This window comes from Nomascus leucogenys, chromosome 5 (assembly GCF_006542625.1).
Source record: "Nomascus leucogenys isolate Asia chromosome 5, Asia_NLE_v1, whole genome shotgun sequence".
In the NCBI taxonomy this organism is placed as follows: domain Eukaryota; kingdom Metazoa; phylum Chordata; class Mammalia; order Primates; family Hylobatidae; genus Nomascus; species Nomascus leucogenys.
The window spans coordinates 31,080,478-31,105,824 of NC_044385.1; the positions used below are offsets into that span (position 1 = coordinate 31,080,478).

The window sequence follows — 25,347 nt, forward strand, 5'->3', positions numbered from 1 at the left end:
CTCAGCCTCATGTACCCTGGAGATCCATTGACCTTAGAGAGGAAAGGCAGGGCCTATTGTACCAAGTGTATCTGAGGACCCTGCCAGACTCAAGAAGCAGGCCAAGGTCCTCCTGCTTCATGAAGCTGAGAGAGCCACACAGTGGCCACTCGAAGGACCAGGGACAGAAAGGCTCCCTCCTCATGACTTGACAGGGGTCTGCTAACTCCCTGGCTGGTGCACAGTAGGTCCTCAGACACAAAGATTTCTGAGTGTCCCCTAGTAATGCAGCTTCCTAAAGGATGCCAGCAGGTGGGCAGTGAGTAAGCAAAAGGAAATAGCATCACACTTAAGCAGATCCTGCAGCCAGAGGAAAAGGAAGAAGCAGCAGCTATCACAGAAGGCAAGACAGATGGCAACTGAAAAAAATAAAAAATAAATTAAAAAAAATCAGCTGAAGTTGATTCAATTACATCATGGAAAATATTATTTTTTATTTGAAAACTTTAAGTAGATTAATTAGAGGAGAGACACTTTGAGCCTCAGATTAGTAGGTCAGAAGATTAAGTTGAAGAAATCTCTCAAAATACATAAAAATGTGACAAAAACAAGAAAGATAGATACTACTACTGTCACTAAGAAATCAGAAGGAAAACAAAAAGCACATGCTCAAGAAAAGGAGGAATAACATAAAATGATGAAACAAAAAATAGGAGAGAATATCTGATTTAAGAGGGAATTTAGTATAAATCCATTGAAAAGACTCATCAATTTCCTGCCAAGATTAAGCAAAGCTGATACTTCTATGAGACCTCTTTGTTCCAGGCATTATTCTAAGTGGTCTCTCTATACATCAATTTGTACATTTACATACACACATATGCCTATACACACACACACACAGCCCTACACACGCACATAAACTCATTTGAACTTTTCAACAACTCTGTGAAGTAGATACTCTTAATATTCCCATTTTACAGGTGAGGAATCTAGGTCACGGGTAAGTTCATTTTCCCCAAGTCACAACACTAATAAGTGACCAAGCCAGGTTATAAACACAAGCAATGGAGCTCCAAAGACCATGATTTTTGCTACAATGCTATACTGCTTTTCAACATGAAAGAAAGATGGTTGTTGATATCCATAAATTCAGAAAAAAAAATCCATCTCTGCACCAGGTTGGAAAGAAATATTTCAGTAAGTAACCTAGACAAAAGGAAAAATAACAGGGTCAGAAATATAAAAAGAAGAAGCGTCAGTGAATAATAAATCTAGCAATATTAAGTTATGCCTAAATATTTAACGATAGAGTGACTAGAACTCTGTTTTACAGTGCCAAATAAGAATCTTTGAAATAGAAGTATAGCAAGGGCAAGAAAAAAACTTGAATAATCACTTGTTGCTAAAATTAGTAAGAATTGAAGGAGAGGAAAGGAGTGAATTAAAAGTTCTGAAGATACCAGCTTAGTGGCGGGGTGTGGGTGGAATAAGTGAATAGATTATACTGACGTTTTGTTTTCATAAAATAAATAGGGCAAATGTTTGATTTTAAATGTTGTAGAAAAATAAGTTAATACTAATTAAAAGTGTTCTTCAGGACATCCAAATTAACAAGGTTAAAAAGGAGAGCAAATGCTAAGTTAAAAAATCAACAAAAATCAGAAAAAGAAAGGGGAGAGTACAGTAAAATGGAAGACTGTCAATGAGAAAGAAAAATCTGGCTCTGCTTTTTCCCCTTCAACCGGTTAGTATCTGGAGATATTTAAGAAGAAGCCAGATGGAAAAAAAACTAATCACAGGACCACTTACTTATAGAGCTTTAAAGTATACAAAGTGAGTTCCTGTTAATGATCTCATTTCATTCTTGAAGTAGCCCCTTGAGGTTGATTTTGTTTTCATCCCTGCTTTTAGATGAAGTGGCTTAACTAGGGTCATAGAGTGGTTTAGGGATAGAACTAGCCCTGAATTCAATTATTTGAATAGCACTGAATTATTTCATTCAATGAAACTTTGCTAAGAATTTATTGGACTTCACGGTTATGCACTGGGAACACAGAAATGAACAGAATGACACTCATTGGAATTCTGGCCATTGGTTGTTCATCACAGATTTCGAGTATTTTTATAGCCACCCTGCTACCAAACATGGGACAGTCAGTGGAGAATTAATCCAAAAATGATTTCCCCAAATCTGAAGCATGACTGCCATCTCTTTTGACATGTGGTGTTGCTATTTCTAAAGGATGCAATACCTTAAGACTCTGTAGGATAGAAGGGTAAAGGGGTCAAACTGCTTAACGGAGAATGGCTGCCAGGAAACTCATCTGGCAGGTCTAGTTGTTTTCATCTCCTTTACAGTGATCACCTGGACAGGCTGGTGCAAAGCGTGGTAACAGAATTCAGGGAAACATTCACAGGGCATTGTCCATCATTTCTGCCCCCTTACCCTTCTCATTCACACAATTGCTTAGAGTACTCGTCACTGCTAATAGTTTCCCCAGTTGCTCTGTCCCTACCCTGTATAGCCAAACCCTAAGCTGTATACATCATAGTCCGTAGGTGCCAGCCAAGTATTAACCAAATTGTTAAAGCCGCTGGGCGTGGTGGCTATGCCTGTAATCCTAGCACTTTGGGAGGCCGAGGCGGGTGGATTACGAGGTCAGGAGTTCAAGACCAGCCTGGCTAAGATGGTGAAACCCCATTTTTACTAAAAATACAAAACTTAGCTGGGTGTGGTGGCAGGTGCCTATAATCCCAGCTACTCGGGAGACTGAGGCAGAGAATTGCTTGAACCCGGGAGGTAGAGGTTACAGTGAGCCGAGACTGAGCCACTGCACTTCAGCCTGGGTGACAGGGAGACCCTATTTCAAAAAAAAAAAAATTGTTAAAGCCAAGTTGGGGGCTAAAGGGGGTGAGGAGGGTTTAATGATGTCTAGTAAGTAAATTTTTATCTGAAATAATCTCTCTCCATAAGGTAAAAGCTGCTTGAGTTTTCAGGAAAGTGACAATTATTTTTTAAAATACAAGATATGGGTTGAGCAGGATGGCCTTAGGATCTAGCTGAGAAAATGTAATCAGATACATTACACTAAATGCTCATGGGTCATGATGCTATCTATATATGAAACAAAGAGCTCATGCTAGCAAGGACTGTGTCCTTCCTTACTTCCAATGAATTTATACTCTAAAACAGGTACTAAACATATTTTATAAATTTATATTGAAAGCCCCACTCGTTTTTAGACAAAGAAGTGTTAAAACTGAGGGATGGTGAAAATTTTGAATACTCTTCTCTTATTTGCTCTCTTTTTCCAAAGTAATATCAATGCAGCTTCTTGTATGAAGTTAGAGCTACCCTGGGTTTAAAAAAGTATAGAAGTGTATTTCATATGCCTTCTATTGGCATTACATTTATTTATATTTTAAATACTTTGGGTACACTTTAAGCCAGTTTTTCTCCTTTAATCTTTAAATGAGGACGAGATTATCTAGTGGATACTTTTGATACTCATCACACAAGTAATTATGTACTTAGTGTGTCTTTCTTATCAGACTGTATGATCCAGTGAGGGCAAAGTCTATGAATCTTTTGCCCACAGATACTTCCTCAGGACTTAGAACAGTCTTTGGAACATAGTAGATGCTCAGTAAATCAATGACCATTGACATATTACCTGGCTGACTGACTCAATAACTGTAGGTAAGATACTACTACTCATAACTGAAGAAAATTATCTATTTTTCTGGGTTAAAACGTCTAGCTTTGTAATGATTACATAAAGATTTAGTTGTTTTTTTTTTTATTTTCAAAAAATTAGAGAAAAAGTCTTGTTCTTTTGCTCAGATTGGTCTTGAACTCCTGGCCTCAAGCAATCCTCTTACCTTGGCCTCTCAAAGTGCTAGGATTACTGACATGAGCCACCATGCCCAGCCTTGTTCAAATTTGTCTGTTTTTCAGATAGCTTGACTTTTATCAGGAAAAAACAAGATGGTTATTTTAAAATTGTTTTTACTGAATTCATTCAAAATAGCCAAATTTTGAATTATGAAGAGAATTTCAAGGAATTTTGAAGTAATTATCTAGCACATATTTATAAAATAACTTGAAGTCATCGTGTACTTTGCTCTTTTTGAAGTATCTTAATAAAATCGAGTAATAAATTCCTTACATAACAATTTAATACAATATAGAGGCTATAGATATAAAAAATGTATTTGGTTTGTCATCCAACTATCCAAAGGATTCTATTGAATAAATGTTTAGGGAAAAGGAGATTCTTCATAGTACATAAAATTGGAAATGTGTTTGTATATTACAAACTGGACACTTGCCATTGTTAAAAGATACAATAAAGAAAAGTTAACTACAACTTTTAATTACAGTATTTATTTTTATCTCCAACAATTTTCTATTTATTGTTATCTCCAACAATTTTCTATAATTTTCCCATTCTTCACATGATTAAATTCAATTTTGAATATACTTGATCAGATAATATTTTAGTGACCAGTAGTGATCTATGTTTATCCCTTAAATATTCTATGTTCAGTGACATTAACAGGAAATTCACATCATATTCTGGGCTTACTTGGAAGGAAGCTGTAAAAATGAAAGCTTTAAAACAATTCAGAATAGCATCTATTGAATGTGTCTGATATGTTCCAAATAGAAAGAACAACATGCATAATATGACACCAGAAGTCATCACAGAATTGTTCTTCTAACATTGGTGAGGGAAAGTAATCTTAAAATAATCTTCAAAAAATGATATTCTAAATTGCTGTAAGTATAAAGAGAGTTTGGCATGCTGAGGCTGTAGGTAATGTACTTGAATTTGTCTCCAATAAATGTGATTTCTGATGTAGTGAACTATTAATGCTTCAGATTGTTGCCAAACAAAATATGAAGAACCACTTACTCAGACACCTGATCTTTAGAATGCAGCATCGTTTGTAACAATTTTAACGCTAACTAAGTACACTTTGATGAGACAGCATTTAATAAAATGCTCATTAATTTCATCATTAGCAAGGGTATGCTAAGAAGTAAGCCAGTTTCTTATGTCACGCCCAATTAGCATCCCATGCTAGTAATCCCATTAGTATTGTTGAATTCACTAATGGAAAAACTAATGGGCATGCTACCAGGGCACATTAATTGGGCACGACTCCAGTTCTGGTTTTAATTATTAAACTACGATAATGAAATGTGTGTTTGTAAAATATTAAAATGTTGAAATAGGGTTGAAGAAAATAAAAGAGTGTGTAGACAAAACAGATATAGGGAAAGTCAACCTACAAAAATACAAAGACTAGAACTTGCCAGATGGTCATGTTTCTAGCTGATGGAGTTGTCTGTAAAAGTTGGGATATTGTCCATGTGAGAGACAACCCACTCATACTCATGGGAAATTAAAAGCTTTTTTTTTTTTTTTTTACTTTGGTAACATGAAATTCTGTATGTCATACATGCTGTCAAGCTCTTTATGAGGGCCGACAGGAGCCAATTAAATGTGTAGAGTGGACATATTATATCACTGAAGCCATTTCAGAGAAAGATAAACAGAAATCATACTAAAAATTGTACGATTAACATTGTATGTTTTTCAATATACATCTTCAACTACATTACATCAAATAATTATCTATTTTCTCTTTTTGAAAAAAACAGCATAGCAAAATTATTAGAGTTTAGTGAAATTTTTGGTAATTAAATGTTTTGGTAATATTTTACCCAATCTTATTTTTAAATTTTTAAATATTTTATTAGAATGAGCTTTATTCTTGCTAAGTAAATCAACTTTATTAAGAAGAAAATTCGTTCCCATTTAGAAGTTTTAGAGTAATTTCTGTTTTATTTTTCTTTAATAGTAGTACTAGTAGCTGTTGGTGACAAAGTTGGGATATCCTTCACTTAGTCTTATTCGCTTAACACTGAAAATGTTACTGTAGGTAACCAAGGCTACTATAACATACTGGAAAAGTGTTTACTTTTCTCGAAAGTAGTGAGATGGCAGGTGTCTCTTCTATTTCTCTTCCTCAGTTTTTTTTTATTCTTACCTCCTATTTCCTAAACTCTGTTCTTAATATCTGCCATTTCCTATGTCTTATCACTTAGGAACACATTTTTAACTATTACATGATTACCTTAGCCAGAAGTGTAATTATTGGATTTTGACTACAAAGCATTGTGTATTACATTTAATTCCACCATTATGTTTAATGTATCACAACTGGCTAGTTTTTAAGGTGAATGTCATTCCCATTTGTTATTGATAGTTTTGTGAAGATAAGAGTGACTTGTCTGACATCTCTCTATCTTCAGAACTCATTTTGAGTGGTATTTTATTGGTTTTAAATTATTCTCTTCTCTTTCATATTCATGCCATGAAACTTAAAGTCTAAAATTTTAGAATAGAAAATTCTTTACCCTTCTGATGAATAGCTATATTCACCAGAAAATGCAAGTGGCTTTGTAAGAAATTCTTACTGTAAAGATGAGACCTTTACAGATCTGTACACTGTGGTGCATAGGGAAGTATTAATACATCACAGGAAAGCCAGAATGATGCTAGACATCAGCTTTAATTTTGAGTTCTGTTTGAAATGTATGCATGCTTGTATCAGGATCATAATTTTGAAACTTGTAAATTGGGTTATAAGAAATATGTAAGTGTGTGTTTATGTGTAGATATGCATGTATAAACATTTATTTATTCATTCATTCCCTTAAGGGGTCACCAGTGGAAGTAACTACAACTAATGATCATGGCAAACAATATAGTGATGGAAAATGGCATGAAATAATTGCTATTAGGCATCAGGCTTTTGGCCAAATCACTCTGGATGGGATATATACAGGTAAGTACTTTTTGATATGTATAAATAGCCCTGTTGGTATGTTGGTGTTGCCATACTTTTCTGTTGTTTATATTCCTACATTCTTATTTCACCATCATTTCTACTCAACTCCATCTGTATTGCTGTTGAATTTGCCTTTGGGATGCTCCTAAAAGGATGAAGTCTGGCAACCAGTTTTTCATCCATGAAGGTCTTTGGTAAAGAAAAAAATAAGAATGAAGTCACCTATGTCTTTTACAGTTCTCTACAATTAGCGTGGACCTTTAGTTATGTTCTCTAATGTTACTTTTGACTTCCAAAAAGCAAATACAGTAGAGGAAAGCAGTTTTTGTCTGCACTTGGAGATGAGGAAACCAAGGCTGAGAAAAAAGTAAATATTTGTTTCTAACTTACACAGTTGAGAGGAAGCATTTTTGGGACACACATCCTGTTTTTTTCACATTTAAGTTTAGTTTTTGCTCCAGCCTACCCTATCTGCCACATTTATGTAATTTATAACATGGTCACTATACCTGTATAATGATGCAGGCTTTTATTAAATTATTCAGGAAATATATAATTTTAATCAGTTCCAGGTATTGTTCTAGGCACTCTGGATACAAGGAGCAAAGAGAATAGTGTAAAACTTACATTTTGCGGGAGGAATGGGGCAGCAAAATACAGAATAAATAAATTTAAACAAATATCAAGTGGTGATAAATTCTGAGAATGAAAAAGCCAGATGAGAGGGAAAGGGATGTGTGTGTGTGTGTGTGTATGTGTGTTAAGAAAGGTCTCTCTGATGAGGTGACATTTGAGCAGAGACCTGAAGGGACAAAGGGACAAACCATGTAAATATCCAGGAAGAGGATGCTTTGGTTTGAGAGGACAGCAAGTATCAGGGCCCTGAGGTGAGAGCACACTACATGTGGCATGTCAAGGACCAACAAGAAGGCCAGTGTGGGAAAGAGGGTGTGAAAGGGCTAATGACACGACATAAGGTCACAGAAGCCATTAGGGATCAGATTATATGGGACCTTGTGGGCTTTTACTCTGAGAGAAGGAAACTGTTGAAGGATTTTGAGGGAAGAATGCCATTATATGACTGCTTTCTTTAAAAGGGTCACACTAGCTGCTCTGTTGAGAATAAATTTTAAGGGGAATGAGGGTGAATGCATGGAGATCAGTTAATAGGCTTCTGCAATAACTCTGTAATAATTCAGACAAGAAATCATGGAGACCTGAACCAGGGTGATAATTGAAGATATAATAAGAAGTATTCAGATTCTGGTTATATTGCGAATGTCAAATTAACAGGATTTGGTGATGAGATTGAGGCAGAATAGGGGTTGGCAAACTATCACCATGGGCTAAATCTAGCTCATGCCTGGTTTTATAAAGTTTTATTGGAGCACAACTACACCAATTCACTGATGTGTTATCTACAGCTGCTTGAATCTGAATAGTCTACAAAGACACTATCCGGCCTTTGACAGAGTTTACTGGCCCTTAATGTCGAGCAAGCCTGTCAGGTTTGGGTCTCAGGCAACTGGAAGAATGTAGCTGCCAAAACCAGGGAGTGCATGACTGTGGGAGAAGCAGGTTTGGAGAGACACGTTCAAAGTTCAGTTGTGAAGATGTTAAGGCTGAGATTTCTGAGACATCCATGGGGAGATATCAGGCAGGTTGCTCAAGAAACAAGTCTGCGTTCTGAAGTTGGAACTTCCAGCAAAGGATAGTATTGAAAGCCAAGGGAACAGATGTAAGTAGGGCTAATTGGAGTAGAGTGGGCTCTGGAGAAACAAACACAAATAACTTTGCCTCCTCTCTCAAAGAAGGTGGGCATTAGAAATATGAACAGGGATTTCCATTGTAATGCCACACAGTCAGAGACCCAGGTTCCCCTGGCCTTTGGCCCTGGTAGTTTGTACTGGAACCCAGCCCACTACTCATCCCTCTAGAGTACTTAGGGGGTCCCTATGGGTAGAGAAAGGAAGAGGCCTGAGAGGCAGGCGGTCTGGATCATTCCAACATCATGATGCTGGGATGTTGAGGAAGAGCCATTGAAGAAAAGTAATGAACAGGCAATGAGGAGAGAGGAGAACCAAGAGAGTGGTATCCCGAAGGCTGGTGAAGGATTTTGTTATTTGCTGAGCTAGTAAAAATAGAGTATCCTGGTGAAGGTACATTTCTCATCTCCTCTTCTCTAGGTTCCTCTGCCATCCTAAATGGTAGTACTGTTATTGGTGATAACACAGGAGTATTTCTGGGAGGGCTGCCGCGAAGTTATACCATCCTCAGGAAGGATCCTGGTGAGTTTAGTAAGGTATATTTTATGTTGTCATCCAAACTTAGAATAGAACCCATTTACATTATTTTAAAGTAAGAATAAGTATTATGTTCTACCTCATGCTATATTTTGTATATTAATGTGCCAAAAATTTCCTTTAGGTCTCTTTTTTTTAAAGGAACCATATATTCCATATGACTTGTATTTATATTGTTAGTACTCGGTTCTTGATATATAAAAGGAATTCATTAAAACTTTTGCTGAAACGAATTATAATAATTTCAGTCAAAGGTATGTTATTTTAGGACCCATGCATAGTTTTTTCTAAGATTTTAAATTGAATGTGAAACAACACAGAAATGGAAAACTATGAACTTGATGTATACGCTAAACAGGGTGAAGAACATTCCCTGAATGCTATGTGATAGGCACTAAACCAATCCCTAGATATTCATAGATGAATAAAATGTGGTCTTTATCACAATAGAGGTCACAGGCGTATAAACAGACAATTCCAACCTAATGCCGTAAGTGCTATAATTGAGCTATAGACAAAGTGATTCTCTTATTTTTAGAACAAGAGCACAAGAACATATTCTAAAATGAAACTAATTAAAACGAACATGAATGGAATTAACCTTAGGTAGGAAAAAAAATTACCCTTCAAACGCAATGCTAATAATTCTAGGATTGTTTCCCAAGTCCTCATTAAGAATCACAGGGTGCCTCCCAAGTCTCTCCCAGGAAGTTAAAATATAACTACATAAATATTACAAATAAGCTAGAACCCAGATAAGTATAATTTGTTCATGGGTTGCAGTCTTCAGGGAATCATGATGAAGATCAAAAGGAATAGAAAATGTTCATCAAATTTAGAAGGATATAATTGAATCCTCAAGGCTGATTATAGTTACCTCCTCAGAAATGTCTCTAGATTAGAGAGGGTTTTCATTCAACTACTTGAGATTGATAGAGAAGTCCCTCTAAAACACACACACACACACACACACACACACACACACACACACACACACAGCCTTTGTTTTTTGCCCTTCTGGGAAATAGTATTTTCAGGTACTAGAAGGAGAGAATACCCTGATACTAAGTACCCTTCCTGTAGAAGACACATCTCCATTATGAATAAACAATTTTACTTTGTCTATGTAAATTGGCCTTATAAAACTCTCATAAACTCAAAGCTGAAAACTAAGCTTTGCCCCCATAGGAAAGGACTTGGCTGTGTGAAATTCGACCTCAGTGCACCTTCTCCTCCTCTTGATTTTTTTCTTGCTTTTTCTCTAATTCTCTCATTTGCACATTTTCTCTCTCAACCTTCTGTTATCACCCTATTCACTGTATTTATAAACCCCACATCTACCTGGTCTGGAGAGTTCCACATTCAAGATCAACACTATATACATTTCCAAAAAATGAAACCAAATTATTGATTTACTTCAGTAACAGACTGGTTCATAGATGAGGAATCTAAACTATAAACTATATATTAAATAGAAACACTCCCTTCCAATCTAACTTTTAAAGGTATAGTACTTTATTTTTGAGGCTAGTGGCAGATGAATTTTCTGTGTTAGTTGAAAAGGCAATATTCTTGCTACTGCAAAACCAAGGTTTCTGCATAAACATCTGTTTCTGCAGATATGATGGGTTTGAACCAGTGCTAAATATTATAATTGCTATCATTTACTGTAGCTGATGGTGTGGTGTTTACATGAATCGTTAAGAGGCTTGCAGTAAATAGGTAGTGAGAGCTAGTGCCTATTTCTTTGATTTTAGTGGCACATAAAATTAATTGCTTGAAAATAATCTTCCAAAATACATATTTCTTGATATCTATAAACTCCTGCAGAGATAATCCAAAAGGGTTTTGTGGGCTGTCTCAAGGATGTACATTTTATGAAGAATTACAATCCATCAGCTATTTGGGAACCTCTGGATTGGCAGAGTTCTGAAGAACAAATCAACGTGTATAACAGCTGGGAGGGATGCCCCGCTTCATTAAATGAGGGAGCTCAGTTCCTAGGAGCAGGTAATGCTCTAAAAAAGACATGAGTGTTCACTTAAAATCTATGTTCTATCCTTTGTATAATTTAATCTCTCCTGTTTGATTAACTTGACCTTATATGAACCTAGTATCAGAGAAATAGTTATTCCAATGTTGCACACAAATATATTCTTGACATCTGAATATGCAATATAAATTTTAAGACTCATAAGTATACATCCATATATAATATCTCTGGTAGCCCATGCAGTTCTTGATTTACATATGTTAGCATCACCAATGTCCATTTGCAAGTCAGTTGTTTGGAAACTAGAATGCAGTTAGAGATGTGTACTTGGAATGCACTCAGAAAGATGTTTCAAAGAGTTTTGTTTACTAGGTTAATCCACAAATATCTATTTATCTCATTATATAAAAGAACAATGTTCTCAGTTAATTCTTGGCTAGGTAATGGGTTACGTAGGCCATTGAGAGAGAGCTGGAGACTAGAACCACCATCCCTGCCATTGCTCAAAAGGCTACAATGAAAGGGGAGGTGTAAGTGTCTGTAGCTTACCTCTGACATGCACACTGAGTCTCTGCCTGATCAGAGCAGAGACTTCCACCCAGGGGAAAGGGAGAGGGATGATGGTGGCTTGGTGTACCTGGCTTGTTCATCAGATAAAAGCCCATCTCTGCCTCCTACATTTATAGCTAAGTTGGTTGGTTATTAAGTTGCTTAAACTGCCTTCAGCACAAAAAGGCATATGATATTAATAATATAATCTTCACATTTTTTATTGTTCTGTTTTCATCAAGGTCATTCTGAGTTTCTTTTAGTCAATGCAAACTACTTATTGTTAATATTTATCTGAAACAGTAAATAATCTTACATGATACAGACAACACGTGATTTAGAGAGCAAATTTCTTCCTGTTAAAAAGTATAAACATATATCAAGGTCTTTCTTAATATATCAAGGTCTTTCTGTCACTTCTGTACAATTACAAAAGGAATTTCTTAACGTTGATTTGCATCTTCTTTTGTGAGATTTTACTCGGTGGCAGACTGTGTCCTAGAGTTTCTTAGCACCCTTACAATGCTGGCAATATTGTATTACACATGCTAATATGTACATATTTTTATCTTTAAAGGGTTCCTGGAACTTCATCCGTATATGTTTCATGGTGGAATGAACTTTGAGATTTCCTTTAAGTTCAGAACTGACCAATTAAATGGATTGCTTCTTTTCGTTTATAACACAGATGGACCTGATTTTCTTGCTGTATGTGAATTAATTTGATTAAAATTACTTTAAAATATAGGACCCAACGTTAAAATAAATAAACCATGTGTTGGCATTACACTTAATTGGGGTTTCTTTACAAATTCACATTTGTTCTTTTTTTTTCCCAAAGTCATTTTTAGTTTTGAAGTCCTGTGAAACATTTTATATTTTATTATCCTAGTAATTTTTTAAAATGACAATTGTAACAATTATAATTTTAAGAAAACAGACTAGATATAAGGAATTAAGAAAATCCAATTTAGTATCTTAAGATATGAAAAACACTATTTCCCTCATTATCTTTTGATATGAGTTTTGAAAAAATATATATATACATTTTTCATATGACATATAGATAACCAAGCATAATAATATAGTGAACACTCCTGAACCTACCACCATACCTGATAACTAAATATTATCATTTTTGGTCTATCTATAAAGTCTTTCCTATCTTGTTTCCATCTCCTTTCAGATGTCATAGGTAATCAGAATTTCGTATTTGTTTTTCACATGCATTTTTATAGTTTGAACACCTAGTGAATGCCTACACATTCTCGCTTTTGAAATTTATAAAATTGGCTTTATACTCTCTCTTTAGCCCTCAACATCGTTTCTGAGTCATTTATGTGTCCACATAGGTATACATTTTCTTGGCTGTGTAGTATTTCTCTTCTCTTACCAATGATGTATTGGTTGTTCCCATGTTTTGCTACAATGAATAAGACTGCTATAAACATTTTTATACATTTCTCTAAATACAATGGGCAACGGTAACTGCTTTTCCTTGTCTTTAATCATTAGTTTGATACCACTGTTAAATATGTTATTAAAATTTTAATTCTTAAAAGTTGTTTTAAAGAACTAGCATAGAAACAGGAGAAAAATATGAACATCTTACCCTTAGATTTTTGATTTCTAGGCAAATAGACAAATACAATTCTTGGTTTTTAAGAGTCTAAGATACGTTCAGTTTTTTTTTTTTTTTTTAACATTCCTAGTATATACAAGGGCAATATTGCTAAGAAGGGAAACAGCAATTTATCCCTTCTTAGTATTTATTAAAATTTCTGCTTCTTTAAATATTTGTTTGTCCTCTTGTGTATTGTTGGCTTCTTTCTCTGAAACACAATGTCTATGAATCTAAGGACCTTGGTTCTCTTCTTTATAGTTGTATCCTCAGTGCCTAAGCCTCAGCAATTATCATAGTAATCAATATTTTTGAATGAATGAATGAGTGAACATGTGAATGAGCTCATGCTGTGGTGACCTTCACTGAGCATCGTTGAGTCATCTACATGTGCATACACTGTGGAGGATACAAAGATGTTTACCATTTGGCTCCTCGTCTTGAGGACCATATGCCTGCCCTGGAGGTCTATATGCTTTAGTATGTCACGCTTCCACCCTCCACCTTCCTCTATTCATTGCTTTGTTACTGTATTAAATAATATTGTTAACTTTGAGTAACTCTTACTAAAAAAAATTAAAAAATTAAGGCTGGGTGCAGTGGCTTGCCCCTATAATTCCAGCACTTTTAGAGGCCTGGTATTATAGGAGGCCTGGGATTACAGGAGGATAGCTTGAGGCCAGCAGTTCGAGACAAGCCTGGGCAACATAGTGAGACCCTTTTTCTATGAAAATAAAAATAAAAAGCCAGAACTGTGGCTAGTTCCAGCTACTCGGGAGGCTGAGGCAAGAGGATTGCTGAAGAGTGGGAGTTGAAGGCTGCAGTGACCTGTGATTGCACCTCTGCATTCCAGCCTGGGCAAGAGAGGTCTGTCTCAAAACAAACAAAACAAAAAAATCAATATGCTTAGATAAATATACACTGAGTGCCTACTATGTGCTTGGCTTTCTTTTAACACTTCCCATGCAACTGTAAAGGAAGCAGTCTTTCATAAAACTTACGTTACAGTCTGCCATATCTGAGGACTGAGGCTGCTCACAGATTAGCCCTCGACAACTGTTTCTATTATACTGACATACTTCAATATGCATGGTTATCCCTTGGAACTTGATAAACTCAGAATGTTTCCATTGCTACAACCTTGAATCTCAAAACATAATCTTATATCCCTCTAGCTCTCTCAGTCTTTCTCATTAAGTTCACCAAGGCATTGACACCATTGGCTATTAGCCCACTTTCTAGTTAACTTACTTGCTCCTTACCTGAGCCACTATAATGTATTTCTTCAACTGTATTTCTACCAATGCCCTGATCTTGTATGTTGCATTGGGCTTCACAAATCTTGATCAATCAGTCCAGCCACCTTGCTTTTCAGTTCTAGTAGCTAGATTGCAAGACAGTATAGGAAAACTAATACGGGTATGAGAAGTTGTTTTGAGCTCTCCAATTCTTTTATTAAACAATATCTACTGTTTACAGGATTTTCTAATAAGTTTAGATGTAGAAAGTGAAAGAAAAAGAATCTTAGGATCTAGAAATACTATAACCTGAATGTCTTCAGGTAGTCTCACACTTTCCTGATAAAAACAAGCATACATATTCAACTTTCAATCTCTCTATCAACTTGACTGTATTTGAGCCAAGCCAGATTTCAGTCTCTACTGACTCAGGGGAACAAATGAACAATTACCATGCTTACATCCAAAGAAAATATGTCTACTGTCATCCTATATTCTATCCCTTCTTCTGTAAGAACTTGTTCTACCAGTCTCCCGTCTTTGTATGTTCAAGTGTTCCCTCTCAACTGGGTCTTTTCCCTTAATATATGGAATGATTGAAATTTATTTTCCTTAGTGTTTTATCTTATGTCTGTGAACCCTTCTCCACTGTACTTTTCCTTACCTTCATGGTGCATTGGAAGTGGTTATTTTTGTTATTGCCACTTTTTCATCTCACTTCAGTCCCTAAAATGACTGTACATTAGGTTTCTGCCACTACCACACCTTTCTACAAAATCACTTTTCTAAAGTGGTCAATGACCCCCACATTTCCTAGCCCGGTGATTTTTATTTCTTATATTATTTGTCCTTTTTCTGTCATTCTCTGTTTTTTTTTTTTTTCTTATTCTTCCCTACTGATTTCCCAAAATACTAGTTTCTCCTGATTTCATTAAGTTCTCTTAGCTTCTTTAAGGAGATCATTGTCACTTAAAGGAGCTATTTTCTACTATGCCGTCCTCTTAAAACATTGGTCTTGCTGAGGACACTAATCTTTTCCCTTTTCTCTCAGTCTTTTTACACTCACTGAATAATCTTATTTATTTTGTCATGTATTTTCTCCTTTTTGCCAGGCCATCCCTAAACTGCATATCTTTATGTTTGACTTCCTCAAAAAGAGTTTCATCTGGATGTTTTATAGGCATTTCAAACTCAATATATCTAAAATGAACTCACCCCTCCTCCTTGTCAACAACAACACTCAGCCTTTCTTTCAAATGCTTTTCATAACATGATGATGGCAGAACACCCTCCTAGTTACCCAAAAAAGATGAGATGTGTTCTTAATTTCTTTTTCATTCATCTAACTCATTTACCTTTTTACCAGGTCCTAATGGGTTGCTTTTACAAATACTTCTAAGATCAAATCTTCCCTTTCACCAGCATCATCATTATCCTTATTTTAATGACTCTCAATATGTTTTCACAATTAAATGGATTTCCTAACGCATTTCCTGAATTCTAGTCGAGATTTTGTTTTCAGTGTGTACTTCTTATGTCTCGTAGGCTAAGCTTTTAGTGCAAGGTAATAGTGGAAAGAATACGAGTTTTGGTTTCAGACAGACACCAAACACTCTTCCCATACCAGACCCTCCTATCACTGAAAGTCCTTTAAAATCTGGCTTCCACATAGCTGGCAAGACACTACCTCACCTCCACCTCCATATGTACCCTTTGTCTTACCTAAGTTGGTGTCTTTCTCTGAACCTGATGTCCTCACGTCATGCATATTAGTCCCTCTCCTTGGGGGACCCTCCACGAATCCTATATACTTTCTAAAACCTTACTTTAAACCTTTCCCAACTTCCAGGGAGCAAAAAGCCTTCTCTGTTCTCTGCTTTCACTTTACCCCTTTCCTGTCTTGATAGTAGTATTGCTCCCACATGTTTGCCTCTGCTACTAGACAGTATGACTCTTAGGAGCAGTGTTTACCTTAGAGCAGCAGGTATATGGCACATTGTAAGAGACTCCATATTTATTGAATAAGTGGATAGACAAATGAACAATTGCTTACCTGAGGTCCTTCCTGAAGATGATACTTTAATGGAAAAATTCATAATTTGTATCCGGCATGATTTAATTTGTTTTACTTGACACAATTGATCTCAAGATTTTAAATATCATGTGGTTACTGATATGGTTTCTAACAAAGTAAAAATACATTAGGTAAAATAATTATCATGAGACATTTTGAATTAAAACCTATGAACTTATTTTTTACTATGAAAATTTGGGTGAAATATGTTCACATTAGAAAATGGTACAGTCATCTAATAGAATACACATAGAAGCAATTATGTTAGTTAAAGATTTAGAATAAAACCGAAATATTGAATCAAAATATGTCTTATATATTTGAAATTGAGTTCACTAGCCAGTTAAAATAAGCTTAATCAAGCTTGACATTTCATTTTCTTATTGTCTTGTCACATTTTCCCCCAAATTAAATTGATATATGAAGTAGTATTTTCTCATTTTCTAAAAATTCAAACAGTCATAGTTCAAACTGTTCTGTTCTCTTCAGTCATTCAGTCACTTATGCAGGGGTGTAATCTTCTATGTTGCAGCAAAAATAAACCTTAGGTCTACATAACATCGCATCACATCATATAATCATTACTAGGTATGAATTTGTTTGCGTCAATACAACATTCTTCATGTCAACTATAAGATAGAAAAGTATTTCCTATGTTCCTAAGCAGAAACTTAGGGTAAAGTGACACATTTCTATAGAGTGCTTTCAGGGAACTGTTTTGCTTTTCTTCAAGAAATCGAGCTTCTGCTCTCTCCCAAACTGCCTTTCTGCAGCCTTTTTATATACCTACTTTCTTTTTTAATATAAAATACAGATGGAGCTGAAAAGTGGAATATTGACCTTCCGGTTAAATACCAGTCTTGCCTTTACACAAGTGGATCTATTGCTGGGGCTCTCCTATTGTAATGGAAAGTGGAATAAAGTCATTATTAAAAAGGAAGGCTCTTTCATATCAGCAAGTGTGAATGGACTGATGAAGCATGCATCGGAGTCCGGAGACCAGCCACTGGTGGTGAATTCACCAGTTTATGTGGGAGGAATCCCACAGGAACTGCTGAACTCTTATCAACATTTGTGTTTGGAACAAGGTAAGTTCCATCCGGAGGAATTCACAAATCCATACAGCCCTGGTGCTAACAGTTTTTGGTGTTTCTGTGTTTCAAGAGATAGTAATAGATTCAGGCTAAAAGCAGCACCCAACAGCACCCCTTTTTCTGGAGAAATTTAAACCCTAAAAACTAATGAAAACACTTTTTCAAATAGTTTTGTGTATTACCCTTAACAATGTGCCATCATTTATAATCAGCATATTTATTTCAATATGTCCTCAGTAAATAGTAATTAATATACATATCATTATTAATGTGACATATAATCATATATGTGGCATATAATTAGATATACGTGGTATATAATTATATATACATATATTACTATTTACTGAAGAAATATTAAAATAAATATGTTGATTATAAATAAGGTACCTGAAGTGCTTCCTAAAGATGATATTTATATGGAAAACTTAGTAATTTATATATTTATTATATGCATTATATAATATACATATATAATGCATATTTTACATATATGATGCAATTATATGTGAGAGATATAATATATGAAATATATGTGTATACATACATAATTATATATAATATATAATTATATATAATGCATATAAATGTATTTCCTCATATGTTAGATACTGATCATTATTTGTATTTACAGATGAAAAAGTAAATTAAGTTGGTATGCACAACTAGTAAAAAATATCAACGCAATTCATTGCCTTTTCTTTCTTTGACATAAATGCTAATTGTCTCCCTAGTTTTTCAGTAGAGCTGTCATGGGAAAAAAAATGTGGGGTGTATTTGGTTGACTTCCAAACATACTTGTGAAAATCTATATATTGTAGATTATTAATAATCATAAGAGAAAGGAAAAGTGCATTACTTATAATTTAGGTAAGAAGTTAACTCATAGAAGTTTGAATGTAATCGGAGAAACAATTAATTTGAAAAGGCTAACAATATCTGTGTATCATTTCTTGTGGCAGTCATGGTTCTGAGAGCTTACACTTGTTATCCATAACAAGTGTGTTAGGCATTATTATTTATATCCTCATTACAGATGAGGAAACTGAAGAGCAGAGAGGAAGGTAACTTTCCCAAGGTCACATGGCTAGTAAGCAGATAGCAAGACACTAAGTATCTCTCAGGCAGCCCGGTATAAAGTCAACTCTCCTTATTACAATCAATGCTCACTTTTATGGGCATTGGCCAGTGCTCCTTTGTAAAGTGGGGAAAGCACAGTAACTTCCAGCATGGGACCAAGCACCCTCCCACGTGTGGAAAAGGTCCTTTACGTATTTCAAAATCTATGTACCCTGAATAGTTAAAATTTTCATGAAGCAGTCTTTGCCTATTTGGTAAGTACATAAAGATTTAAATGCCTTTGAATAGAAAATATATGGCAAGCTCTTAGGAGACTTTTAGAAGGGTAGTAGTAAGGAGTTAATGAATAACTGGGGTATAAGACAGTAATGACATTTTCAAGGCACTTAAGATGTAACAGCAGCTAAAAATATTACATTCATATAAGAGCTTCTCCAGGTTTTCAGGTTTCTGAGGTTAGAAAGAACTTGAAAACCCTTTGTATGAATGAGATTACTTAATCCTGTTTGCTTCTGGGAAAAATAAAAATAAAAACAAGAAACAAAAACCCTGCATGTATAGCCTTCTTCTTTGAATTACCCCTAAACCCATTACTACTGATGGTCCTAAAGACGTGGCTAAAACTGAAATTGTAAGACAATAACAGAAGTTTAAAACATCACCATAGACCCAAAGGGAATAATTTTACCTACACACTATGACTAAGTCTGTGATACTGGAAGATATTTTATTTGTGAGTAATATTTAATTTGTATTATTGTAGCATCATCCATATCAGTGGTTCTCAAAACACTGAAAAAATATTGACGTATGGTAGCTGGAAAATAGAAGTCAAAATTAGCTATTATTTTTACTATTCAAGATACATTGACATTACCTGGAATGGTTATTAAAAATACAGATGTTAGGGACCCCTGTCCCCTAAGATTCTGCCTCAGATGCTTTGAGAGACACTGATCTATATAAATAACTGCATGTTTTATACGGTGATCAGGGAGACTAGTCACAATACAGAGGTGCAGCATGTATGTAGTCAATTGCAATCAAAACGAATCATGTTCACTTAATGTATTTCTTTCAGCCCACTATCAATTGTCTTAAAAACGTTTTTCCTTTTCTCTGCTTATTAATTAGCACCTTTTTTTTCATCAGAAGCTCTATTTTGTGGTCATATTAGTGCTATTTTTTTTTTAACCACTAACATTGTAATCTTCCTCCAAATCAGATACAAGACTAATTTTCTTTTTTGTTTTGGAAATGCTGGGCAACATAATTTGCTGAAGATGTGCCAGCTCAGATGATGAGAGTTTATCTTCTTAGAATGATCAATGAGGATAATCACTTACATCTAGGTTGGGCATGACTGGGTCTGGCATGTGGTCTCACAGGCAATGCTCTGCCCAAACCCCTCCACGGAGAGGGAGAGAGTGGGGCCTGAAATTTAACGGGCCTGCCGAGCCAAGCGCTCTGCAGCAGTACTGCCTTCCCTAGAAGAAGGGCTAATGTTTTTCTGATTTGTCACCCTAGAGCTCTGGGCCACCTTTTAGGCATTTAGAGGCTCAGGGGTGGCGGTGTGGATGGGGATTTTTTTATATTCTCACAAGGGTAGTGGAGTAAGAAAAGAAGGCATTTCCACTCCTCTCATGAACATCCCCTTTCTCCTTTTGTTGTCCTCACATCTCATTCAAATGTTTTAGGTCTGGGGAGCATTTCTGGTGGGAAAGAGTTGAAAGCACGGGACAACCTTAACTGAACTCTTGGGTCACCACTGGAAGGATGCCACTAGAAGGACCCTGCACTGGAGCTCAGCAGCTTCAAGAGCTCAGCAGTCTCCAAGGCCTGAGCCTTGAGGACCAGAGGACCATTTCCTTAGGAGGATTAGTGCTTACAAACTTCATTTTATAACTAACTCTCTGGGCCTTTTTCTTCATCTCCAAAATGAAGAAAGATGTATCTCCCTGGGCTTTCCCAAATTGAAAATTTCATCCTGTGAATTAATTTTTATGTTGCTTTTTGTTAAATTTTTAGTTTTTTAAACATTATGGTAAAATATATGTAACATGAAATTGACCATTGTAACCATTTTTAAATGTACAGTTTAGTGGCATTAGGTACATTCACATTATTTTGCAGATATCACCAACATCCCTCTGAAGAACTCTTTTCATCCTGCAAAGCTGAAACTATGTACCCCTCAAAAAGTAATGTGGCATTTCTTATAACAGCACTTGTTTGCCAAGCTGCCCTTTCACTGTTCTTATTTCGTTGGTAGGGAAGTTAGGGTACAGAGAATTTTGATAATACAGCTATGTGCCATCAGAAAATTACTGCTGTTAAATACATTAAAATTCTTAGGTTCTGAATTTTCCAGCCAATGATTTTATATTGAGCTCCGTTGCTTTCAATTCAATTCACCCAACTTATTGAGTGTCTACTGTGTGTTTAAGATAGACTAGCAGTATTGATCAGTCAGGCCTAAAAAAATGTGGATAATAGTAAAAGACATTTAAAAGGAAATAGGCTGCAACTTAATGTGTTAGAAGGCATAATAAGACATCATATGAATGCTGAGGAGAACAATATGGTCATTGTTACTATTAACTTATTTTACGGTTATGCATCGCATTATATTTTATTTCCATTTCCTCCTGCTGTGCTTTAATCTTGAAAAGAGCTGATCATGTGTTTGAGGCCTTTCAAACTTTACAGTGTTTTGTTCGGAGAGAGAGAGAGAGAGAGAACATGCACGCTACAGCAATCTCAAACTCGGTCCTGTTTGTCCCAATTTCGTGCAGTTTTCTGCACAGAGTACTGCCAGACTTCACTGAGCTGATCTCTGTTTTCACAAAATAGCATGTAATTCAAAGCCACTGCTATTCCCTGGCTGACTGGATGCCTTTTTTGTTTGCTGTCTAACAAAAAAGTGGCAAATACTCTAAATTCATTTCATCCGCATTCTCTGTTAAACTTCACAGAATGGTACTGCGCAGTGGGTGTTCTAAGGTCACCTGTGTAGAATACGCATTCCATGAAATCTCATGGTATTGCTATTGCCAACACTGAAGGCTGGCCCCTGTCATGCTAATGGGGATGTAAAACTGGTGACCATTTTGTATATTCAAGATTATGGAACTCTGTGAAAAATGATAGAGCATAGTGACAGCTCTTCCATAGGCTGATGTAACTTGGGCTAAATTCTATACCTCTGACGTGATTGTTATGCAATTCATGGCAATATTTCAGGACTAATATATTTTGAAATTATGTTCTCTTTCCTGCTATTCTGCATAAAATGCTCAGAGTGTGTTTTTCCCCAATGAGCTTACTGAATAATCATGCTAATTCAAATATTATTTTTTGGCACTTAAAACTGACTTATATAGTAACTTAATTTTTCAGATTTAAGAGACATGGGGCTATCCCCCTACCGTAATACGAAGTTGCCTAAATTTTATTTTATGGGAAGAAACAGAATTTAGAAAATGTGGGCCTAAAGGGGTAAAATAAATGCTTTTTCAGTACCAAAAGTTAAATTCGAATTACCCATGAATGTGTTTTCCAAATAATAGAACTATGTTTCTTTGCAACAAATTAGCTTGATAAAATGTAGGAGGCATAAAAGGTTTTCCAAGAAAGACTTGAAAGTCTAGCAATTGTATCTAACTACCCCCTTCCTCAAAATGTAGTGCTGCAGAGGACAAAAATGATTGGTAATTAATGACTCAAGCCCTTTATGCGATACTAATCCCTTACTATTTGCTAGGTTTCGGTGGTTGCGTGAAGGATGTTAAATTTACACGGGGTGCTGTCGTTAACTTGGCATCTGTGTCCAGCGGTGCTGTCAGAGTCAATCTGGATGGATGCCTATCAACTGACAGTGCTGTTAACTGCAGGGGAAATGACTCCATCCTGGTTTACCATGGAAAAGAGCAGAGTGTTTACGAGGGTGGTCTCCAGCCTTTTACAGGTAATGTGGAGGTCCTCTAAATTAAATGTTACATGTCTCTTATTCATCCCCCTTTCCCTCCCTGCCAGCCCCTCATTAATCTATGAGTATTATTTTAATCTTGCTGCATCTTATTTCCATTTAAGAATACCTGTATCGGGTGATAGCCTCGCATGAAGGAGGTTCAGTATATAGTGATTGGAGTCGAGGACGTACAACAGGAGCAGGTAAATACTTATCTTCAAATGCATATGTGCACACACACACACATGCCTGTATTTGTGTATGTATGTAAAAGGAAGGACTATTACCCTGAAGCAGTAATGTTTTTGTAGTCTTCTGACAGAGCATGCCTTGGTTTGAAAATACATCTGTCAATGGCTAAAATGCTTAGTAGATCGGTGCTTTTCATTTGTCAAGAATTCACTAAATACTTGCTCAGACTTGATCCTTTCCTCTTAGGATGCAGAAGCAAGGAAAGTTCAGGTTGTCTTAAGGATGTAATAGCCCCACCTACCTAATATGTCTAAGGGTAGGTAACCTTTACAGATGGCATAGATAGCAAGAGGCTGAAGTCAGGGATTAGGATTATCCTTGGATGGGAGTGGCACCCTCTTGACTTCCTCACAGAAAGCACATTTGAAACCTGCAACTGGTTGGAATCAGGTGTGTCTATGACATCATTGCAGATGTTTGCCCCGTTGTTGACTATTAGAATCTTAGAATGACTCTCCCAAGAGGGAAATTGCTGATTGGTTTAATATATTTTGAGTTGGAAAAGAACCAACTAGGAGACAGTACACATTAGACCTAATCTCAGACAACTGACTTGTTTTGTACTTCTGACTGACCACAAAATCTTTTCCCATAATACTATCACAGGAAGGCATTCAGCACAAAGAGTTTTGTGAATTGATGGCATTCTACTATTTTGGGTCAAATATTTGTCAGGAAACTGAACACATCTCCAAATGATTGCCACTTATGTCTCTGTAAGGAAGTTTATTCAGCGAGTAATAATTTGTCTAAAGATGCATTTCCATCAAGATATTCTCTTATACTTAATCAACAGTGGGTTACTATCCCAGGCATCCTTTGCAGAATCTTCTTAATCTAAAATATAATTAAATACTGAGATAAGCAACTAAGGATAATTTTCAAGACTCTCTACCTACATATTTTCCAGAAGAGGACAACTTGACGCTTTTCCAGGATGATTTAAATTATCACCTATTTATAGGCAAGACAATGAGCTGAACGATCTCTTAAAATCCTTTTCAACTTCAGAGCTAAGAGAAAGCTCCAATATAAAATACTCACTGGTTACTGACATGTTCTCTGCTCCTATTTCACACCCTTCTACTTTATTAACAAATATAAAGCCTGCTTTGAGTATAATTCAGCAACATTAATAGGTGTCTGCAAAGCACATTGCTTACTTAGCTTAATAGTCCCCGTTTTGAGTACTACTGAGAAAGTACACAAATAGAGCTCTGAATTTATAGCAATGATCTGACCACAGCCCTATGCCATAAATTCATATTTACAATCTGACCACAACACTGAGCAGCTACATGCTCCCAAGGGTTGGAGAATAATTGCACTATTTAATTATTTTTGAGTCAGTTTTGCTCTGTCCCTTATGAGAAGACCATCTGTTAGACAGTCCTGTACTTTGCCCTGTACCACATTTCAGAACTAATAAAATCAACATCACTCCCGTTGTCCCTTTCCTTGCAACTCGATCGTGTGGCCTGTGTGTTTTCTATAGGTGCCCGTGGTGTTTTAACTGCTCAGAGAGTGGTTCTCCCTTTTGGTGTTTCCTCTTATCCTTTATGTTCACTTTGTTTCCCTTGAAGCTGTCCTATTTTATTGGTTTGGACAGTAAAGTCGGAGAGGAGGAGATTTGATGTGGAAAAACCAGAGTGATCCTCCATCGACAGGGCTCAGGAGTCCATGAGCAGCTAGAGCAGGTCTCTCATCCATCATCCTGCCACGGAGTTCCTTGGGCTCTTTCTTTGTGTCCCCAGTGCACTCAGCTGTGATGAAGTTTTTACTGATCAGAACTGTAGAAATGTCTAATAAATAGTTAAAGGTTATAGATTTTTTAAATTAGGGGGCTCAGCTTGTAAGTAAGGTTTTGCAGTTCTTTTAAACTTCCTCATTTTGTGATATCATTCTGAGATATTCTGCAGAGCAAGTCTTTGAAAATGACTTTGTAGATTCTCAAGGGCACCAGCTCCTTTACCCCAACCCCACCCCCAAAAACTGCAATTAAGAATATATTCCATATATCATATCTGGTAAAACTTTGCTTTTTAAAAATTAATTAGAAAAACAATTGCATTTGGAAAATGGGTCTAGGCATCCAAGTACAACACAATCACATTTGTGATTTTTTTTGGCTAATACATTGAAGATATAAAAGTGTCAAACCACTATGTATAATAACAGTCTAATTATCTTGCTTCAAAGGGGGTACATCATTATATTGCTTGAACTTGTTATCTGCCTACCATCCACCTCCTTCTTTATGAGTGATGTTTAAACATGTCTGATACATTAAATGTTTTTGGAAAACCTGGACTAGACTTGAAAGAATG

The 25,347-nt window shown here is 36.0% G+C and overlaps 1 protein-coding gene and 1 long non-coding RNA gene across 2 annotated transcripts in view; one reads left to right on the forward strand and one right to left on the reverse strand.

Moving 5' to 3' along the window:
- USH2A (usherin) overlaps window positions 1–25,347 on the forward strand; it is a 795,293-nt gene that overhangs the window by 329,925 nt on the left and 440,021 nt on the right. Inside the window, exons 23-29 of the mRNA XM_012506628.2 lie at window positions 6,717–6,843; window positions 9,033–9,134; window positions 10,980–11,159; window positions 12,269–12,399; window positions 17,439–17,712; window positions 22,562–22,765; window positions 22,891–22,971. Coding sequence (XP_012362082.2) covers window positions 6,717–6,843; window positions 9,033–9,134; window positions 10,980–11,159; window positions 12,269–12,399; window positions 17,439–17,712; window positions 22,562–22,765; window positions 22,891–22,971 — 1,099 coding nt within the window. The remainder of the gene's footprint in view (window positions 1–6,716; window positions 6,844–9,032; window positions 9,135–10,979; window positions 11,160–12,268; window positions 12,400–17,438; window positions 17,713–22,561; window positions 22,766–22,890; window positions 22,972–25,347) is intronic.
- LOC105739738 lies at window positions 8,936–23,397 on the reverse strand. The gene is made up of 3 exons (XR_001115691.1): window positions 23,262–23,397; window positions 16,604–16,732; window positions 8,936–9,131 (listed from the first exon to the last, which is right to left on the reverse strand). It is a non-coding gene; the product is annotated as an uncharacterized LOC105739738 (long non-coding RNA).